The 24,070-nt window shown below is 33.4% G+C and overlaps 1 protein-coding gene across 2 annotated transcripts in view; it reads right to left on the minus strand.

The window, feature by feature from the left end:
* Positions 1–24,070, minus strand: part of LOC145276965 (protein O-linked-mannose beta-1,2-N-acetylglucosaminyltransferase 1-like) — a 260,297-nt gene that overhangs the window by 44,639 nt on the left and 191,588 nt on the right. For both annotated transcript variants that reach the window (XM_080128508.1, XM_080128507.1), the window contains 2 exons: positions 17,283–17,409; positions 16,092–16,224 (listed from right to left, as the gene is read on the minus strand). In XM_080128508.1, the coding sequence (XP_079984634.1) occupies positions 16,092–16,224; positions 17,283–17,409 (260 nt within the window). The remainder of the gene's footprint in view (positions 1–16,091; positions 16,225–17,282; positions 17,410–24,070) is intronic.

The raw sequence follows: 24,070 nt of genomic DNA on the forward strand, positions 1-24,070 counted from the left end.
GCATACACATACATACATACAGAAAATTCCCCTTTGTATAAATTCCTTGAAAAAGGAACTAATTAGCATAATTGTGATGTAATTTGGTAAAGTACTTAGAACAATTATAGGTATTTATCTTTGTATGTAGGAAATTAATGCTGGTCGTTTTTGCAATACAACTTAAAAGTCGTTTTACCTCAAGTATTGCAATTGATGTTTTAAATAAAATAAATGCATAAGTGAGTGCAACGGTTCAAATTGCAATATATCAATAAAATGTTATTATTTAGTACAGGTTTAACAGATTTTGCCTCTCCACTTTCATTTTCTCATTAGAGAGATGTTACAAGTCTATCTCTGCTCTACCGCCACTTTTATGGTAGGTGCTCGACTGAGCTTCAATCTATAGTCTCCCACTTCCCTCATAGGACATTTGCAACAAATACTCGTCTGACTACAATAACCATCAACAATGTCACCTCCACTCTATCTGTGCATAAAACTAAACGAAAATTCTATTAATAAGGTTTCTTTCCTAGAATTGTATGTCACTGGAATACAATACCGTGGGGCTGCTTTCCAGCTGACAACAACATGGTCGTTTTCAAATCTAATGTAAATCAGCTCCAGTTGAAACATCATCATAAATAATCGGGCCTTTCCTTACTTTCCACAACCAATGATCATGCTGTCCCACTATCAACCTAACGCTTATAAACCCTTATCCTTGTGTTGAAGAGTTACTCCCCTTTAGTTAGCAAATAACACGGTTGGAAAACCGACCAGCCCTAACACATTGTGCATCAGTTTAGAGTCAAAGAATCAATACTTTATTTTTAATTTAAGATATTGATCTGAGGCAATGCCAATCAAGATTATATTAATATTGTGAGAGATTGGTTTGTAGTTTTTGACTTTTAGCTAGACGTACATATATAAATGTCATTTATCTATCTATCTATAAAAGTGAAAGTGTCTGTCTGTGTATCTGTGTGTCTCTCTGTGTACATTTCCCTATCAAATAACTCTGTACATTTTAAATCTACAGACTTGAAATTTGATATACAGGATATTGAGATTTGGCAAAATCTTTGTAATCCGTTTTCAACCAGAAATTGTCGGGTAAGAGGTCAAAGTTCAACGATTTGACCTTTGAGAACTCTACCAAACTCCTCTGCCAATTTTGGATATAAACAATTGAAATTTAAGATATAGGTTCCTTGGACATGGATCTAACTTAATAACTTGAGTTGACTCCAAAACAATAAATGTTAAGGGGCTATAATAGGGGCCAAATTTTTTTTTAAATTTGACCTCTGCGGTCTCTACCAAATTACTCAATTTCTGGTCTAAACATTTGAAATTTTACATAAAGGGTATTCAGAGATAAGGTAAGCGTTTTAATCGGTTTGGGTCAAAAATTTGAGTTACCAATATATAAATGTATGTATATTTACATGTCTGCCTAAAACTTTCGACCGAGGCGATGGATTTTTACTAAATCAGTATCGTTTTGAAGTTCGACCTTTCAGACGACAAATATCGAAAAATTGGCTAAAAACATTAATATCTTCACCTTCATCTGGGCACATTTCTACAGGGGGGATCGCTTTTTTCGTCGATATTTTTGAAAGTCATCCTCTCCTTTTGATTGTCTACCCTAATAAAAACCTACGTCACTCTCAGTTTGGGGTTGTCGTAACAGCAAAGACATCAGGTTTTTTTCCCATTCTTTTCCTCCTTTGCATAATAGGTTTGAGCCAACCTTCCTACTACCACTTTTTCTCTTTCTTCCTTTTTTTTGCTCAGCACACACCTCCAAAACACCCAGGCAACGCCGGACTAAAATGCTAGTATATCTATAAAAGGGAACGTGTGTGTGTGTACATTTCCCTACTCAATAACTCTGTCAATTTTAAGTCTACAGACTTGAAATTTGATATACAGGGTACTGAGATTTGGGAAAATCTTTGTAATATGTTTTCAGCCAGAAATTTGGCTGGTAAGGGGTCAAAGTTCAACAATTTGACCTTTGAGAACTCTACCAAACTCCTCTGCCAATTTTGGGGATAAACAATTGAAATTTTAGATATAGGTTCCTTGGACATGGATCTAACTTAATAACTTGATTTGAGCCCCCACAAACTAAATGTTAAGGGGTAATAATAGGGGTTAAAGTTAAAAATATTTTACCTCTGCAGTCTCTACCAAATAACTCAGACAATTTCTGGTTTAAACATTTGAAATTTTACATAAAGGGTATTCAGAGATAGGGAAAGCTTTTTAATCGGTTTGGGTCGAAAATTTTTAGTTACCAATATATAAACGTATGCATGTATGTATGTTTGCATGTCTGCCTAAAACTTTCGACAGACGCGGCGGATTTTCACAAGATCAGTATCATTTTGACGCTCGACCCTTCTAATTAGCTAAAAACATTAATTTCTTTACCCTCAACTGGGCACTTTTCTACAGGGAGGGGTTGCTTTTTTCACCGATATTTTCAAAAGTCTTCCCTTTTTTCGATTGTCTAGCCTTAATTTAAATCTGGTTGGGTGGTGGTCATAACAGCAAAGACGTCACATTTTATTCCCTTTCTTTACCTCCTTCGCACTACGGGTTCGAGCCTGCCTACCACTTTTTCTTTTTTTGCTCAACACACACCTCCAAACAACCGGGCAACGCTCAGCTGAAATACTAGTATATCTATATAAGTGATAATATCCGTTAGTGTGTGTGTGTGTGTGTGTCTGTCTGTCTGTGTACATTTCCCTATCAACTAACTGTCAATTTTCGATCAACAGACTCAAGATCTAACATAAGGGTTATTGAGATTTGGGAAAATCTGTTTAATCAGTTTAATCGGTTTTGGGCCAAAAATTTGACTGTTAAGGGTTCAAAGTTCAACGATTTGACCTTTGAAAACTCTACCAAACTCCTTTGCCAATTTTGGGTCTAAACACTTGAAATTTTAGATATAGATTACTTGGAGATGGATCTAACTTAATTTGATTTGACCTCCAAAACAATAAATGCTAAGGAGTCATTATTGGAGTCAAAGTTTTAAAAAATTGACCTCTGCAGTCACTTTCAAATTACTCAGCCAAATTTTGGTCTGAACATTTGAAATTTTACATAGAGTGCATTCAGATATAAGGCAATCTATTTAATTGGATTTTTGCTGAAAATTAGGCTTATAAGAGAACAAATTTCAAAAGATTTTACTTTTGTGGTCACCACCAAACTATTAAGCCAATTTTTGACATTTTACATAAAGGATATCCAGACATGCAATAAGCTTTTTAATCAGTTTTTGAGCGAAAATTTGGCTGGCAAGAGGTCAAACTTTACAGAGTTGACCTTTGCAGACTCTAAAAACATCCTCTGCCAATTTTGAGTCTAAACACTAGAAATTTAAGATGTAGTTTACTTGACATGGGTCAAACATTTTAATTTAATTTAACCCTAAAACAATAAATATTAAGGGGTCATTTTTTTTTTTAAATTGACGTCTACGGTTCTACCAACTTTTCTCTATGGTAGTTAAGAAAGCCTATTATATAGAAAGGCATTACCATACATATGCACACTGTTTAATATATGTATAAGGAATGAAAAAATATACCAGCGGTGGTTGACGTTATGTTTAAAGAAAAATAGAAAAACCAAATGAAATTATTAAAAAATTCAACGTTTCGTCCTTGTTTCAGAGGACATCTTCAGGATAATTGAAATAAAGATGTAAGAAAAGAAAAAGTCATAGATCGTGCGAAAAAAGACAGTTTTTAAATCCTATCCATGTCGGGAAGGACAAATATGTGTGCGTATGTTTAATATATATATATATATATATATATATATATATATATATATATATATATATATATATATATATGCACATAAAGTTATGAACAGTACGTAGGGCCCGAGCAAAGCCGGGCGTAACTGCTAAGTATAATAGAAAATCAAACGTTCCTAACTATAGAAGGTCTTAATAAATCTAGCATTTTTCTCTATCTTTTCTGAACATGCACTGAGTTTAATAAATTAATATTTATTTATAAAAATCACAATTTTATAGCTATGAATAGACCAAAAAATCTATAATTTTTCAACATTTCTTCTGAACATAAAACAAGTTTAATAAAAAAAACACCCTCAGGTATTTATAACTACTTTGCCCAGTTATAAAATACACTTAAATATATTTTTAATTCATACAGATTTCATAGACATTATTACAGAGCCAAATTACAAAATAGTATTGAATACTATAGTATAATGATTTCAAAAGTTTAAAATAATGACTGGATGCCATCAGCTAGAATCAAAACAAAAACACTTTGCATCCAGCCGTGTTCCCTACCGTTTAAGCTATTGACAGATAGATAATAAAGATTTAAAATGAAACCACTTCCAATTTTGAATGAATTTGCACATGCCCAGAAGTAATAGAAATATGTTGGCAAGTTGAAATGAACATTTTGCATTTCAACTTGCCTGTACGCGTTATTCATTCATCCAAACAAAGATTTTACTCGTTATAAACCATCCTTGGTGTATGATTATTATTTCCTGTTAATTTTAGTGTTGTGTGACCAGTAGTTTAAAAATTTATTGGTTAAATATTTTCACACAGACACACACATACATACATACATACATTTACTGTTTTATTTATATAGAAAATCAGACTTTCATAACTAGAGATAGCTCAAATAACCTATAATTTTTCTTAATCTCTCATGAACATGTGCCTAGTTTAATTTTGAAAATTAAAAGTGTTTATAAAAATCCGATTTTTATAACCACACATAGCCCAATAACACATTTTCGGTATCTCTTCTAGTGATATTGTGGAACGACTTTCATACGAGCAATATATTTAACCTGTTAGTACATGAATATAGACAATAGAATTCACGCTTGGATATGGGTTGATTAACACGTACATTCTACCTTCATGTATATATGTATAAATAAACCAGTAGTTATATAACACTATGTCTTTGTCACATTATATAACAGACAAAAGCCCAGTTTAATAGAAAACATTTATTTATGAAAATCAGACTTCCATAATCATTACTTTTAAACATGAGCTTTGTATAATAAAAATAAACTTTCTAAACATTTATAAAAATCAGATTTTCATAATTATGAATGGCTTAAATAACACATCTGGTGAGTGCTATGTAACTATTCTGTACTTTCACCTAACAATTAAATAAACAAAAAGATATCGTAAAACTTGAATTTATATAATCATTTTATTCTATATATTTTTGAGAGGGGTGAGTGACTTATAATGCATGCAATTATGTTACCGAACTGGCAGGTGTATTGTAACTACTGTGTACTTTCACCTAACAATTTAATTTTTTTAAAAAATGGAAAACTTGAACATAATTTGAAAATACTATTTTCAAAAACAGCATGGTAGCATAAGTGCATAAGCACCACTTTATTTTACATATTTCATTTCCAAAAGACCCTTTGAATAAATTCATAATGATTTAAATGTAAAGTGTTATGTAATGATTTCTAAAAAATAATGCACATTTAGTCATGGTAACATGTATTTATTGTATTTTTTTCTTTTTAGAAATAATTACACAACATTTTAAATTTCAGTCATTGTGAATTTATTCACACGGTCCTTAGGAAATGAAATATGTAAAATAAAGGGGTGCTTATGCACTTATGTTACCGTGCTATTTTTGAAAATAGTATTTTCAAGTTAAATTCAAGTTTTATAATATCTTTGTTTTTTTTAATAGATTGTTAGGTGTGTCTAAAGTAAATAAAAAATGTGTTCAAATGAAAACAAAAACAGATCTCTCTCTCTCTCTCTCTCTCTCTCTCTCTCTCTCTCTCTGTCGTTAGCGTGCTCGAAAAGGCATTAATGGATTCACAATTAAATCAATGATAAATTTAACTCACGTGTTAGGAAAAAGATAATTTTTTTTTCAGAATTAATTACACAACACTCTAAATTTCAATCATTGTGAATTTGATACTTGTGCATAAATTTGAACCAGTTCCGATCGGCTTTGCTTGGAATATAACGTCATGTGCTCAGGTTTGATTGTAAGATTACATAAGACGTCGATCAACCAATCAATGCACTGCAAAGTAGTAGATGAACTTTTCCAAATAAAATTGGAAAGAAATAGAAATGATTGAATTCATTAAGGAGCACACACCTGTAACAGCCCTTTTCTGAAAACTGTAAACAAAACAAATGGATATCTCCAGTTTGAAAAAAATATTTGATTAGGCCGGAACAAGTGCTTGTGTGAACCTTTTCCAGTCTCGCACAAAAACACACATTCACATTTCAAGCTATGTCATATACATAGTCGCAGGGATGTTGACGCGCGCGAGCGTGCGCCTCCCGAAAGGGAGGTGGCTGGTTAGCCCAACCTCTCTGGTCGAGAGCTGGTTCTAAGAAGGAAGATGCCGGTTGTTGCTCTCTCTTTTATACTCGTTTCCGGTGGTCTTTTGCGCATGTGTATTTCCTTAGAAAGCGGAAGTGACGTCGTCCATGTGTGCGTTCGTGTGCGCGTGTGTGAGTACATGTGTATACGTTAGCGTGTGTGTATATACACGTGAATGTGAGTGTATGTACGCGAACATGAATATATGTACGTGTGTGGATGTGGGCACGTATGTTTGTGTGCGCGTATATATATGACATAGCTTGAAATATGAATGTGTGTTTTTGTGCAAGACTAGAAAAGGCTCGCATATGGTCTAATATTTTTAAGAACAAAAAATTAATTGCAAAAAAAAAAAAAACTGTTTCCTGTGGCGAGAAGTGCATCATCGCCAAAAGGAGTTCTGAGAAGAATGGATGTGGGTGGAGATGCGCATGCAGGCAATGCCCCCCCTCCCACCTCCCCATGTTAAGAACGGCTTTCAGAATGAAATGTTAAGAACGGCTTTCGGGAAAAACACCCTTCCCAAACCTCCTCATGTTAAGAATGGCTATCAAAATAGACACCCTTCCCCAGGTTCCTTATGTTAAGAACCACCCTTTAAAGAAAAAAAAAAACAATTTATTAATCTTTTTCTTGAAAAAAAAAAAAAAAGAAAGTTTCGTTAATTGTTACACAAAAACCAAAGAAAAAAAAACAAAAAGAAACGCCTTTGCCTATCTGTTTTGTTTTGAACTTTTCGTTGTACCAAAAAAAAAAAAAATTACAGTAAAAAATAAAAAAAAACAACTTATATTACAAAAAATAAAATAAAAAACTTGTTACTGTAGGTTGTTGTTTCTTAGTTTATTATTTGTTTTGTTTATTTCTTGTGTTAAAATTGTTATGCTTACATGTTTATTTCAAATTTTTTTTTATTGTTTTAGCAGCATTTGTAACACTTTTATAATCGGCGGAGCTCGGCGGTTAACGTTGTGTTCCGAGCAACGCCGATCGAATGTTGAGTCACGCCTGGTTCAAATTATTCACAAGTATTTTTTTTTTTTTACATAGGCATCATCACTTATCAAGACTAAGAGGCCACTCGAAGATAAGGGTTAAAGAGTGTACAGTAAAAATTGAACAATATAGTAACCGTTAGTAATGGAGATTCAGTAAATTTGTTAACTTATATGGAACGGCTCATCAAGAACTTGTTTACGTTAGACTTGAAGACAACCATATTGTAGTCAGCTGGAAAGCAGAAAAACGGAAGACAATTCCATAGTCGTGCAGTTCTAAGAAAGAAGCTTTGCTCATGGAATCTACGCTTAGGTTTAGGCACAGATAAAGAGTGGGGGAAACTAGTGATAGTGTATTTTGCTAGACGGGTGTTTCTTGTGAAAGTTTGGTGAAGGCGGACCATAGAATGGAGCTCAGGAAAGAGATTGCAGGGAAGAGAAAAGAACATCCCCCACAAGGCTACAAAGTCTATTTTGAACTCAGGATAAGTCCTTTCTAGAAGCTCTTTCCCAGATATGGCAACAGTACTCCATCCTTGGACGTACCTGGCTCTTATATAGATAGAGAATTGCATCAGCAGTGAGATATCTACTGGAACGATAGACGGAGCTTACCATTTTTCCAGCAGCCTTGGCAATGGATATTATGTATATATTCCATTTCAGATCAGGAGTAAAGATCAAGCCCAGAACCTGAATTTATTATGTAAAATGAAGTGGTGCATACCACGCTATATTTGTAAATAGCAATTTGAAGTAATTATCAAGGCTTACACTATCTTTGTTTTTTATTAAGTTGTTAGGTGTGTCTATAGTAAAGAAAAATTGTGTTCGAATGAAGACCAAAAACAGATATAAGTGTCTTTCTCTGTCATTACTGTGCTCGCAAACACGGCAATAGATTCAGAATTAAGCCAACGATAAAAGTAACTTATGTATTGTCTCTCTCTCTCTCTCTCGCGCGCACTCTATCTTTGTCTCTGTATGTCCTGGTCGTTACCGTGCGCAAAAACGCATTAATGGATTCTCAATTAAGCCAAGGCTAAATATAACTGACGTGTAATGAAGTCTTGGGGGGGGGGGTTATTTTGTTTTGGAGTGTAATATTTGCACAAATAAACAATAAAATGTAAGAGTATTTCAGTGAGAAAATGTCCTGAAATATATGTAAATAAAACGTAAGAAGATCGTGTACATACAGAAATGGCTTCCTGATTTAGTTTCAAAGTGTTCGTTTAATGGCTGAATAACAGAATGTTGGAATCGTAGAATAAATACTTATCCAATCAGCGGCACCGGATATTTTTTAAGGGAGAAATCATTATTTGTGTCGGATGTAACTGGTAAGAATATGCTTTTCTGTAAAAAATCTGTAGTCATTTAATGACGGTTAACATGCAGAAAAGTTAGAAAAACTATAAATGCACTCGGTGTAGAATGGTGTTATAACAGGACTTGGTATTGAGAGGGTGAAATTTTAGCTACTTCCTTTGTAGCTTAGGATGATGATGGTCATGGTGTGACGGGACACCGGACGATGCCGGGTGTCCCGTTCAGCTAGGTGAAGATAAGAATGCTTATGGCCGGGCGGGGGGGGACGTGCTGATACTGTGTCAAAGATTAAGACAGGCGTTTATGAGATTTGGGGGAGACCTGGTATCTGTTTTAATGGCGAAAAAAAAAGAGATTATTTTTCTAGTTGGATCTGGTGAGAATGAGTTTTAACTAACGTAATTGATTCGGACAGTCTCGAGAATTGGGTTCCAAAATGTCTGCTCGGAATCGGGGACCCGTGGTGTTTTAACTCAGAGACCACCAAGCTAGTTTGACAGATATGTTCACAAAACAATAGAGAAAGGGAAAAGTATAAGAAAATAGAGGGATAGAAAAAGAAATTCACAAGAGAAGAAAGAGGGGGGAATAGAAGATAATGGAGAAAAGGAAGGAAGATGCTTTTGATATAAACAACGATCGCCTACTCGAAAAAGAGTTAGAAGGGTTTTGGCAGTCTTTGGTCAGCGAGCGAAGCGTACACATCGGCTCTCGCCCCGCCTGGGGGTGAGAGGGGCAGAAATCTCTAGACTAACTTGAAAAGATCTTGTTCTTAGCTAGAGAATTAACCTGATATCTCAAGTATACAACCTGCATCACGAAGCGCGGATAACGAAAACACGACGTTAAACAAATGTAGAATGATTGCAAATAATTATTTTATTTGGTTTAAACGAAAATGACCTCAGAGTTTTTTCTTTGTTTTTCGATTGCCGGCATAAGTGAAGATGCAGTTTATTTCAGGTATGCCCTGACGCCAGACGACGAAGACACAGACACGAAAGCAGAGTGACGGCCGAAGAGGACAATGTCGCCACACGGACTTGGGGTCATGCACGTTTAACGTGCCTGGAGCAGCGGAGGCATGTTTTCCAGGAACCAGTACGAGTCTGGTCACGCTGGAGGGGTCCACCACTAGATGACGCAGGCCCGGGACATCCTTCCCGTTACAATGGCGCTCCTTGGAATAAAAGTAAAGTTTTAATATTACGAAGCAATGTGTATATAATTGCGTTCTCTAGCGAGATAACGTAATGGTTAATGGTGTAAACGTAATAATCTTCTATGAGCTATCTGTTGTTGTCAACCTACGATAGTTTCGTCCAGAGGGGGAGAATTGTATCTACTTTATTATATAGAGAAGAAGAAGAAGAAGAAAGAAAAGAAAAAAAAGAAAAGAAAAGAAAAGAAGAAGAAGAAGAAGAAAAAGAAGAAGAAGAAAGATAAACGACTCTAATCATTTATTCAAAAGAAGTCAGACTTTTATAGACACTGGTGGCACAAATAAATTAATTTTTATTTACCTGTTCTGAACAGTAGTTCAATATGTTAATACTACACTGGTAGTAACTGTGTATATATATACGGAGAATGTAAAAATATGCATTCAAATATCTTAAGCTAAGACATGCAGTCGTAAATGCATTATATAGAATACAAAGATAATAAAAAAAAGAGTGTAGAAGGAGGAATTAAGAGAAAATAATGTAAAAATGATCAAGTTAAAAAAACAAGGATAAGAATAAAGAATTAAAATATCATCTAATATATAAATCTCACTATGTCTCTGTGTGTGTCTCCGTTTTTCAATTTATATCTCCTCCTAGACGGATGATCCTTAGACGATGTGCAATAGCTCAGAAGATTGCATTTTTGGTGCAGAATTTTATTAGAGGCATATAATTGATTAAAATAATTGCTAAGAGCTTAAAAAAAGGGTTCAAACTTGAAAGCAATAACACCTTGACGAGCGTAGCACAATAGCGTCATTATGCGCATGCGTTACATCGAGTAAAAGAGAAATGTATTTATTAAGATATTTCACATTTTTAAAGCATCCCTTTGGTGCAACGGATAACGTGACCGATTACTAGCACAAGTGTTGCGGTTTCGATCCTGATCATTCCTTTCTTTTCTTTTTTACATTCCGATATTCTTGATTTTTAAATGCATTATATAGAATATAATGAATACACAATAACACTTTTATTTTAAAAAAATACAGAGAAATGTTTTTGCTTTACGTAACAAAAATGTCATATTACCAATATATATATGATATATTGGCTTATTTGTTACATTCCAAAAATCACGTAAATAGATCAAGTAATGCCATTTGTATTGGATTTACTCCTAAACTAATTAACCGATCATAAAGAATATTAATTATGTGTATATGTTTATATATTTCTATGTCTTGGATTCACTCCTAAACTAATTGACAGATCATTATGAATTTTAAATATGTTTATATGATCATACATTTGTATGTATTGGATTCATTCCTAAACTAATTAACCGATCATTATGAATTTTAATTATGTGTGCATTTTTATGTATTGGATCCACTCCTAAACTAATTAACCGATCATTATGAATTTTAATTATGTGTATATGTTTATAGATTTGTATGTATTGGATCAACTCCTATTTGTATGTATTGGATTCACTTCCAAACTAATTAACCGATCATTATGAATTTTAATTAGGTGTATATGCTTATATATTTTTATGTATTGGAATCACTACTAAACGAATTCACAGATCATTATGACTTTTAATTATGTGTATATGTTTATATATTTTTATGTCTTGGAATCACTCCTAAACTAATTAACCGATCATTATTAATTTTAATTGTGTGTATATGGTTATATATTTTTATGTATTGGATTCACTCCTAAACTAATTAACCGATCATTGTGCATTATAATTATGTTTATATGTTTATATATTTCTATGGATTCACTCTTAAACTAATAAACCGATCATTATGAATGATTAGTATATGTATATATTTGTATGTATTGGATTCACTCCTATACTAATTAACTAATCATTATAAATTTAATGTATTATATATGTTTGTATATTTGTATAGTAATATTCAAAAAATCGCATATAATGATCACTTTTTAATGTATTTATGTGTATAAGAAATTCTATCAACGTAATAAGGTACTTGTGTAGTATAGTACTCATGAAAAAACAAAGAAAATCTTACATGTGACATACATGAAAGTTATTAAAACCGAAAATCCTGTTTAATATTTGAGTAGTATGCCTTACATATGAGAAATAAGGTGCTTCTTCACTATAGCACCCAGATAACAAAATAAACAAATTCTTACCCCTGGCATACAGAAAATATAACACAACAGAAAATTACATAGATGTATTGAGTTCTTTCATTTTTACATTAGAAAAAACGTACTTGTACAGTATCCTAATCGAGAAATAAGGTACTTGTACAGTATAGTACCCATATGAAAAACAAAGGAAATCTTACTTGTGGCGTACATAAAAGTAATCCAAACCGAAAATTATATAATATATTCGAGTAGTATGACATTTATATGAGAAATAAGGTGCTTGTTTATTATAGCACTCTATTATAAAAACACACTCTCACCTATGACATACGGAAAAGTTCTCACAACAGAAAATTATGTAAAGTCATTGAGTAGTTTCATTTATATATTATAAATAAGGTACTTGCACATTATCCTACCCAAGAAATAAGGTACTTGTGTAGTATAGTACTCATATGAACAACAAATAAAATCCTACCTGTGACGGGCATAAAAATCATTAAAACAAAAAATCATGTTATATATCCGAATAGTATGACTTTTAAATGAGAAATAAGGTGCTTCTTCACTATAGCAATAGATGAAAAAACAAACAAATTCTTACTCTAGACGCACAGAAAATTTAGCACGAAAGAAAATTATTTAAAAGTATAGAGTTTTTACATTTTTGATTAGAAAAAAAGGTACTTCTACAGTACCCTACCCAGGAAATAAGGTACTTGTACAGTGAAGTACCCATATGAAAAACAAAGAAATTCTTATCTGTGACGTACGTAAGTTATCAAAATCAAAAATCATGTAATATATTAGAGTAGTATGACATTCATATAAAAAATTCCGGTGCTTCTCCACTATAGCACTCTGATGTAAAAACAAACACACTCTTACCTGTGACATACCGAAAATTTAGCACAACAGAAACTTATGGTAATAATTTTAAATATGTGTTGTACATTACCCGCCCTAGGTAAGGAATTTTTTCCACATACATGCTGTAAATTTCCTGTCCAATGAAGGTACAATTATTCCATACATATATTGTGTAATACTCGTCCTAGGGTACGTAAAATATTCTTTTGCTCAAGATGGCAAATGATACATAAACATAAAAACATCCTCTATTCTAAGAATAACAGATGTTCAAAATTTTTCTCATTGTCTTATACGATCTCAAGCAACGCAGGGTGGCCTTGCTAGTTGCAGATAAAAGATTGAAAAATAACAACAATATATAAGAAATATTGAAATGATGAAAATAAAATTGGAAATTTATAAAATCTATTAAATCAAGTGTTCTAGCAAGGAATATCAAAACCTGTATCGGAAGTCTTTGTCTAACGCAAAGCAACAAAACTTTTTGGTTAAAATGTCAAGCGGATGTTTGTTAGTCATAAGTTGACTCAAGCAGAGTTTGTTGTTCGACGTTCTCTATTCTTAAATGCTTCTTTCACTCCTCCCAGCGACTTGCCTTTTATAATGTTTTGGGAACGGAGGCTTTAAAAGACAACAGCCGCCATCTTGGGCCTCTTTTTTTCTTTTTCTGTCTTTCGGCCTGCTGCCGTGACAGATTCACACCCGTTTCTGAAGTAGGTCCTCTCTATGTCCACCACAAAACCAATGCTTAATCTATGTATTTTCAAAGATAAGCTCTTCTCATCAAGATAATGCCATAAACTAACACATTATTTGTTAGCATCAATTTTAAAAAATTAAAACTAGTAAAAGAAAAAATATACTAGTAAGCATAAATGTTAAAAATTGCAGCCAATTAAAAAAAAATTTATTTTGTTGATTTTATTCTTAATGTATTATAAAATTTTATTGTTTTTAATTCAATGACTATGTTCATCTTATAATAAAAGATATTTTTATCTAAATATATTTTTATTGTGCAGGATTTTTTTTTTTTTCACCAAGATGTTGTGGGGAAAACCAGCTCCCCATAAAAAGGGGATTATCTAAATTGAATAGCAATTGTCTGATATAAGGAGAAACTCCACATTGATCAAAGCTGATTGCTTTCTGATGTTTCTGGAAAAATGCCGCCAGTTTCGCTTTTATTCTACGAAAAAGCTTAAAACACATGCGTCGATCGAAAAATGTTGAATATTTATCTTTTCAAAGTCGAGCAAATTAAATAGACAGGCGACCCCCATTGCTAACTCATGGATATTATCATTAGGTTGTGATGTGAAAAGTTTTAAAAAGAAGTGAGTCGACCGATCGCTTCTCGGAAAAAAATCCTTTCTCGGACATACACGAAAAGCAAACATACATGCAAACATACATGCATACATACATGCATACATACATGCAAACATACATGCATACATACATGCATACATACATGCAAACATACATGCATACATACATGCATACATACATACATGCATACATACATGCAAACATACATGCAAACATACATGCATACATGCATGCATACATACATGCAAACATACATGCATACATGCATGCATACATACATGCAAACATACATGCATACATACATGCAAACATACATGCATACATACACATTTTCGCTTTTATATTTATAGATTACCAGTTTGCAGTGTTGTGTAGGTTGGTAGGTACATCATCATCATCATCATCTTTCAACCATAGTTAAGATGGAGTTCAAACACATATGTGAGGCAAAATTGATGATGAAGATAATGATGACTGTACATAATTCTCAACATCTAGAATATAATGATTTACATTAAATTTACAGTCCTTAAGAGGATCTTGAAAATTACATCCAGTAATTAAGCTCAATTCTTTTAGCTTTGGTTGGGATAGAATCATTTCTTGGTTCTTATTACTTCCAGGCCAACTCTGATTCTGAGTGACATCCACTGACAGGTTCATATCTATGAGTTAAATAGAATCTACCTGATAAAACTGCAATGAATGATATAGGCATACGTTCATATCATGAATAGTTAGTCAAAACAAATACTATGAATACTACTACTACTACTACATCATCATCGTCGGTACTTAGGGTGCTACAAATGTCTATGAGTGGGTAACACCAGGTAACATCCCACATCTGTTTTCAATTTGGCTCAATTCAAAGGGTTTAGATCTGTCAAGTTGCATGCAGTCATATAACACACTCAAGCAAGGTCTTCCTTCTTCTATAACATTCTCTAGTGCCTTAGATATCTAGGCATTTAATAGAGTTTATCTGGTTCTTCTTCATTATAATAGCAAAATTCAAGAATCGAAATATTGAATTGCAAATAAATCCAATGGTATCTACTTAATGTCGCAGTAATAAACATATCACAAAATTTCGAAAAAAGATAAGGTAGAAAATTAATTATTACTGAAAATAGTTTTCGCAAACAATTAGCGAAAAATAATTTTGGTCTACGATTTTCAGAAACTATTTACCTTCCTTTTATTAGAATTCTTTTTTCCCAAAACTTAATTTTCGCTAATTGTCTTTAAAAAAATTGTTTTCATTAATAATTAATTTTCTATTATTTCTTGAATTTTGCTGAATGAAGGAAACCCATTTATGCAAGCAGTGACATGCTGTACATTGCAGAAACAACTGAGATGTCCAACATACAAGGCATTTGAAAATGTTAACACCGTGAAGTTTAAAATATTTTTAGCCAAATGACTGTATTTAGCATTAGATAACCTGAAAATGGTTGATATGCTTCTGAGCTTTGGGGAGTGTGGAGCCATCCTGACCCAGAGTGGTAGTACCTGTTAGGGTTCCAACTATGGGTTGAATAGAAACCGACTTGGAGAAAAAAATAAAAAAACATATTCTATTAAAATTTTTTCTTCAAAATAACTGGATTTGGCATTAAATAACCTAAAAACGGTTGATATGACATAAAACAAAAACAACCAAACCAAACCAAACCAAATGAATACCGAGTTTTTTTATCTGACTGCATATTACATTTACATAAAAGTATTAATAAAGAATCAAATAGTTTAAATTAAAAAGTGAACAAAATAAGCATAAAATAAAAGGATGTAAATGAACAATTGGTATTCACCTCCTGCTGCAACATTCTTTTAATCTGCCTTTCATGTAGTTTAAGTAAACATCTTTCTTCAGCATGAAACCCAAGCCCGGGAAATCTTCAACACGATAAAGCAGGGAGCGATTTTCAGATGTGTTCTCATAACCTGAAATTAGACCAAAAACACATTTTATTACATTACTAGCGAGGGGTACCCGGCGTTGCCCGGGTGTTTGGAGGTGTGTGTGAAAACTCCGGGGGGGGGGGTTAAAATAAAAAAAAAATGTTTTGTTAGGAAAGTATGAGGATCAAACCTGAACCGTTGAGGGAAAGTTGTAAATTAAAGAGTGCGACGGTTTTAACCATTGGGCCACCGCGAGATGCTAACGGAAACACGTTTGAATTTATTTAATTACTCGGATTTGGCAGGTGCACGTTTTAATGACTTAATAAGGTCAAGTTTGACTGCGGGACAGTATTTCATTTACTGCGGGAACGCTTTTTTTATTTTTATTTTCCCAAGATGTTATAGGAAAAAAGACCAACCCACGTGTGGCGAGCGACATATGTTGAATATTTATCTTTGCGAAGTCGATAAAATTCAATAGACAGGCGAGCTTCATTGTTAACTGTGAGATATTACGATTTATATGTGATATAAAAAGTTTTAAAAAGTTGTGAACCGACCGACCGCTTCTCTGAAAAAAGCCTTTTGTAGACATACAGAAAAAGCGAACACACATACAAACATACATACATTTTCGCTTTTATATTTATAGATTGCACATGAAAAATCAAAGTTTAAAACAAGGATCAAACAAAATAACTAAATGCAAAAAACAATTTTTACATTTAAATCTTTCCTAATTATTCAAAAAATAGTGAGTCTTTTTCTTCTTTACATAATATTTTTACAGTACAATTATTCATTTAAAACAATATATATTAATATGTGTGTGAGTTTCCTTTTATAAACATTTTTTTCTTATCAAATCCTTTTCTATTGCAAGAAAAAAATTCATCTAACTTTATGATACTGAAGCAAAGTCCGCAGTAAATTTTCAATCTACACTTGCTTCATTGTGATGAAGGAGTCACACCATTTGTCACATACACCAATTTTTCTTTTCCAAATAATCAACTGTTAGTTTATAATCAAAATAAGGAAACAGATTAAAATAACATTTTGTCAACGTTTCTGACCAGGAAATGAATTAAACCTACCATTGTAATTCCAAGCTGAAATTGTGAGTAAAGAAGGGTCAGCCTCCAAAGCTGGCAATGATTGAGCCATATAAAACAGAAAGTCAGGTGACAATAACAGTTCTTCTTCAATAAAGATAATATGTTCCTGCACAAAGAATAAAGAAAGAAAATGTTATGCAATAAACCATTGTAGTTGTTTACAATAGATATTTTATTAAACACAAATTTTAAGTAATATTTAAGGAAAGTCAGACATTGTCTCAACAACAAGATAAGACTATATTTTGGGACGAGGATTAAAGTGTATTATCTGTTGGGTTTCAGTATTATAGAGGGTGGCCCACTTAAAAGTAGCCCAGTAAATGTAGTAAAGAAGAGAAACATTCTTTTATTGTTTAAATTACATGTAGTGTTGTTTAAATTACCTGTAGTGTTGTTTAAATTACCTGTAGCATTGTTTAAATTACGTGTAGTGTTATAAAAAATGCTGGAAGTGCTCCCCGTTGATATCTATGCATTTCTAGGCACGTTTAACAATATTTGCAGATACTGGCTGTAGATTTTCTTTGGTGATTCTCCTTATAGCATTAGTAATTTTCTTTAGTTGGTCTAGATTGTGAGGATTATTTGCATAAACTTTTTGTTTTAAAGTCCCCCAAAGAAAAAATCACATGTTGCCAAGTCCGGAGAACGTGGTGGCCATAACACTTTGCTTATTGTTCTGTCTTCCGTAACCATGTTATAAACTTGTGTCAGTGATCTGTGAGACGTGTGGCATGTAGTGCGATCTTGTTGAAAAAAGGATTGCATTTTTTGTGGTGTCAGTCGGTCATTAAGACAAATATAAGACATTGGACTACTTTTAAGTGGGCCACGCTGTATTACTGCCTTGCCTTACATATCTAGGTGTTAAATAGAGTTTATGCAACATGCTATACATGCCAGAAACAACTGAGATGTCGAGCATGTAAGGCATTTGAAAATGTTAAGATTGTGAAGTTTAAAATATTTTTAGCCAAATGACTGTATTTAGCATGAAATAACCTCAAAATGGTTTATATGCATCCAAATGAATACCAAGTTTGCTTTATCTGAATACATATTACATGAAAGTAAAGCAAATGAAAGTAAATGACACATTTAATTTTAATGATGGTGAAGGATGGGGGGGGGTTATTGGGAGGAAGATGTATGCACAGAAACCTGACAATAGGTTCTCAAACAATCCTGATCCATTTTAGGTCATTGTTCTATAACAATTTGTGACCATCTCAAATGCCCTAAGAGAAGGCACTGTTACTGTAGCAACGCCCCAAGGATATTTTATTCGGTGTCAGTTGTTTCAATAAACTGACAATCCAACCTTTTTTTTGCTGAATGTGACTGGACTGAACTTGTATGTTGTTCTTGTCAAATGACTTTTCATATATACAACATTTATCTTATTTTTTGCCAATTAGTCATGTTTATGTTGTCTTTCCCCAAACAGATCCCCCGTGATATCAGATGCATTCTTTTTATTCAAATGACCATTTTGGAACATCCGATAATTATTTTATCTCTTGACAATTGATCCGGTTATGTTGTTTCTTGCATCTCGTTGCCAGATGCATCTCCTCTTGTTGAAATGAGGTTTTGGTACACACAGCCCGGATCTTTAACAAGTGACCATCTTATCAAGTATTAGCCCCTCGTTTCAGAAGATGTAGCAGTTGATGATTGCCTGTTGTCTGGAGATCCCTCATTCATAAGGAAATATAATAGGCATTGTGCAGGTATTTTTCTTCATATCTAGTATCCCTTTTTGTTATCAATGTGTGCCTTATGTAATGCATAATGTATGCACGTCATCATCATTCGGAGAATAAATAATGCCATCTTGCATACTGGTCATATCAATGTGTTGTGTGTTTAAAGACATACAATAAAGAGTTCACTCTACACATAATAGTCATAAAAAAAAATTTAACTGCCAAATACGCAAGCAGTGACAGCAATAAACCTTTCAAAACCTCTGACTCATCAACTCTGCTTCCAACTGCTACAAAGTAGTACTAATAAGTACTGTTTTGTATTGTCCATCTTCAGGGTATTAAGCCAAAGTGTCCTCTTATTCTCCTCTTGAAGGATGCTTTTGAAGAAAAAGATAATACAAATTTTATAAGTAAACAATGTTTTATTCAGTTAATCAGTGGAGCTTCATCTCTACCAAAATTTGATCCTCATCATATCAAGTTCGTTTGGCCATAATCAAAACCGAAACTATGTTATGAAGTTGTGATTTCAAAAATCGCAAAATATATTCATATGACTTGGGTGCATTAACTTGAATCGAAACCGAAATAAAAACTTATGAAAAAAAAAAAATATATATATATATATATATATATATATATATAAAACTCAAGTTCCTTAAGCCATGGTCCTGGATATGACCTTAAACTATATCCGATGGTGAGGCCTCAGCTTGCGGGCTTTGGGGGGGGGGGGGTGGAGCCACCCTTTAATTGCCATTGCTCTCAGGTCCACTCTGACCCGGACTGATAGTACCTGTTAGGGTTCCAACTATGGGTTAAATAGAAATTGACTTGAAAAAAAAATAATAAATAAAATATACTCTATTAAAAATTTTTTCTTCAAAATCACTGGATTCGGCATTAAATAACCTGAAAAGGATTGATATGCCATAAAACAAAAACAACAAACCAACCAATCTTCAGCCATAATCGAAACCTAAACTAAAACTTATGAAGAATTCTTGATAAAATTATTTAGGTCTTTTTGCATGCTGATATGTGTTCAACTGCTTTTAAAAATTCATTTCCCAAAAAAAAAACAAAAAAAAACTGATCTCTAGCCAGATCTTTATTAAACTCTTGTTCTCTCAAACCTATTTTTATGACTTCCTCCCTTACTTTTTCTTTGCCTTCCTCTAATAACTGACCTTGCCAACTACACTGTCCTAAATATACTAACTGAACAACTGATGCATTCTTTCAATTTGAACAAACAAACAATATCACCTGAAAACATCTCTCCATACTGTACATATTTAATCACATGAGACCATCACATCTAAGCTTGGCTTTCACACTCACGTTACACATCCACTGCATCTTTCCTACATCATTTCTTTCCATGCAATACATATTTTCAGGCCAGACCATTGCCTTTAAGATGGCCCTCAACACACTGTCTCTCTCCAGCTTAGACAATATGCTAGCTCTATAAAATCATGAGAAATAGGAGTCAATAACTTAACTGTCAGTCTCTCCTACATTAGGTGCTTAAGTTAACGAACAGTCTATCTTACATTCATGTATTATATATAGGTGGGTACGTTTATTAGTATAAATATTAACATATTTATGCGTGACTGACGTGCTGTTGTAAAAAGTGTATGCTTTAGACAAAGATTACAAAGAATTTATATGGTTGACTGTCTGGAAAAAAGATGAGACTAACAAAATATGAAGTAATAGTAATTAGTAGAATGTGACATCATTGAGAAGGTGACAACTGCAATTCTCTTTGAGTTTTCAGTGGAAACTTTGATCAACAAAATTCTAAATAATTTTCACAGCTGGTGACTGTAATTATCATATATATTATAGATACCTAACCGTACCCAACCATGTGTTTCTATGGCTCAGTTTGTGTAAATGGAAGCAAACTTACCAAAAAAAATAAAAAATAATTTATTTTTATTAAGAAAGACTTAGGGTGGCAAACTTTGTTTTCATTATAGAAAAAATATCCATAAATTAATATTTGCTGACTGTTATCCTCATCTATAATAATCAAGGTGTGAGAAGAACGAGTGAGAGAGAGAGAGAGAGAGAGAGTGTGTGTGTGTGTGTGAGAGAGAAGAAGAATTGGGAAGAATATATACAGAGAGAGAGAGAGAGGGGGGGGAATAAAAACTGTTGTAGATAACGTTCTCGGCATAAAAAGAAATGTACAAAGCAAGCGAGACAGAGAAAATAAAAACTGTTAGAGATAATGTTGATGTTGTGAAATGTTTTTTTTTTTTGCATCACTATGAAATGTTTTTTTTTCTTCAGCATAAAAAGAAATGTAAAAAGTGAAAGAAAGAGAGTTCGAGTTCGGAAGAATATATATATATATATATATATATATATATATATATATATATATATAGAGAGAGAGAGAGAGAGAGGAAATAAAAACTGGTGTAAATATTGTTGACACCATAAAATGTAAGAAAATGAACACAGCAATTTACTCAGAGGACAAAAGTAGGTATCATTGTGATGGCATATTTGAATGATACATTAGCATTTGTTTAGCATACGAATACAGTTAATTTGGAATATAAGACTGGTCAGAGCTTACCCAATCAGAATGAGCAAAATTAGTCTGGAGAGACTTTATTATTTTTTAATCGAAAAAAGGCAAGATTATGTTATGTCTATGAGTTTATAATCCAGTTACGAAGAGTGCAAGCACAATATATGTATAATGTGTATATTTTCTCCCGGTGTTGACTAGAGGCGGTAGGAGAACTTGATATTTAGAAGGAAAAATAGGAACTACTTCTTCTAAAGATGGTTGCGATTGTGATGATGTTGTTCCTATGATTAAATGTAGGATTTATTATAATGACTAAATATGTCTAAAATGTTCTAAAGTTACATATGATAGTGGCCCATATTCTAGACATAATAAATTTGTATGTGGCATCAGTTGTTGCAAACCTATGGTACTTTCAGCCAGAGGGGAATTTCTGCAATCAAAATATTATATATGGAGATAAGTGGCTGCTCAGAGATCTCATCTCCATCTTTTACATTATGTACAGCAATTACAATGTGCCCTGTGCCCTCTTCTTCACACTAGCTCTGAAGGGAAGGCTTTGAATAAAGTCAGATCAACTGGATTTGAGACGATTTTGCTTAATTGTGGGAAGATATTTTTCAGTTCCGGTCACTGCACTCTGTACAAGCTGCAAGTCAATTAAGTTTCAAGGACTCCAGTAAATAGCAAGGTTGAAAGGGATGAATTCAGTTTTTTTTCTGGCTGACCTGTGCAGAATGAATAATAACCCTGAGTCATTTTGTTTTTCATCACAAAATCGATTTTTAATATAAGAGAGCAAATAATCCCAAGAAAAAATGGGGTAATATAAAATATTTATTTGTTGGTGCATTTCGTTTTGTTTCTTTCTTTTACTAAACTTTTTATAAACAAACAAAATATTTGTCAAAACAGAAGATTCTATTTTTCGGGTTATGTACGCTTTCAGTGTCCTAAATTCTCATTTGCAAATTGCTTCAAACAACTAAGGCTTATCATCTATTTGGTTACAGTCTGTGCAGATTAACCAGAGGAGACTTTTTTTTTTTTTTTTTTTTTACATGGGTGTCACCACTTATCAAGGCCCAGAGTCCACTCGAGGATAAGGGTTAATAGGTATACATTAGTCATTGTGATTTTAGCATAGTAAACAGTGGGAATTTTGTAACTTGGATTACTTAGGGGGACAATTCGATTAGAACTTGTTCACATTGGACTTTTTCTTTTTTTTTTTTTTTTCATAAGTATCAAGACATTATCAAGGCCAAGAGGCCACGCAAGGATAAGGGTTAAAGAGTGTACAGTAGAAATTGGACAATATAATAATAATTAGTAATGAAAATTTGGTAAATTTGATAACTTATATGGAACGGCTCATCAAGAACTTATTTACGTTAGACTTGAAGACAACCATATTGTAGTCAGCCGGAAAGCAGGAAAACGGAAGACAATTCCACAGGCGTGCAGTTCTAATAAAAAAGCTTTGTTCATGGAATCTACGTTTAGGTTTAGGCACAGATAAAGAGTGGGGGGAATTATTGATAGTGTTTATAGCTAGACGAGTGTTTCTTATGAAAGTTTTGCGAGGGGGGACCATAGATTGAAACTCAGTCGAACACTTTCCATGAAAATAACGATACATCAGAGACAAACTCGCAACATCTCTTCTGTTAGATAGAGGTTGCAAGGAAGAGAAAAGGACATCTCCTACGAGGCTACGAAGTCTATTTTGAACTCTATCAAGGCAGGACAAGTCCTTTCTAGCAGCTCCTGCCCAGATGTGGCAACAGTATTCCATCCTTGGACGTACCTAGCTCTTATATAGATAGAGAATTGCATCAGCAGTGAGATATCTACTGGATCGATAGAAAGATCCCACCATTTTTCCAGCGGCCTTGGCAACAGATTTGATGTACGTGTTCCATTTAAGATCAGGAGTAATGGTCAAGCCCAGAAGCTTGTCAAAACTTGAGGCCTCCTGAAGACGAGAGCCATTCATTTCAATTGATGCCAGATGGGGATCAGAATGTTGATGATGTAAAGAGAGAAGCTTGGTTTTAGATGCATAAAAAGTAACCAGCCACTCCTTTCCCTATTGTACTACATGCTCAAGATCAGAGGAGAGAGAATTGGAGAGAACTTGGTCGTTTACTGTCTTAGATGTGCTACCATAAATGGTAGTGTCGTCAGCATAAATGTCTACAAATGATGTAAGGATGTGATTTGGAAGATCATTAATGTAGATCAGGAAAAGAGTTGGGCCCAGGATGGCCCCCTGAGGGACACCGGCATTAATACTGTGGGCTTCTGATTTTTGCCCCTCAACTACTACTCTTATGAACCTATCAGAAAGAAATGATTTAATAATTGAGAAGACATTTCCAGCTATACCATAGCTAGAGACCTTATGAAGTAAACCTTTATACCATACCCTATCAAAGGCCTTAGATATGTCAAGAGCAATTGCCCTAGAAAGGTTGCCTCCGTCG

Source organism: Euprymna scolopes, chromosome 5, assembly GCF_053919585.1.
Source record: "Euprymna scolopes isolate OS-2025 chromosome 5, ASM5391958v1, whole genome shotgun sequence".
NCBI lineage: Eukaryota > Metazoa > Mollusca > Cephalopoda > Sepiida > Sepiolidae > Euprymna > Euprymna scolopes.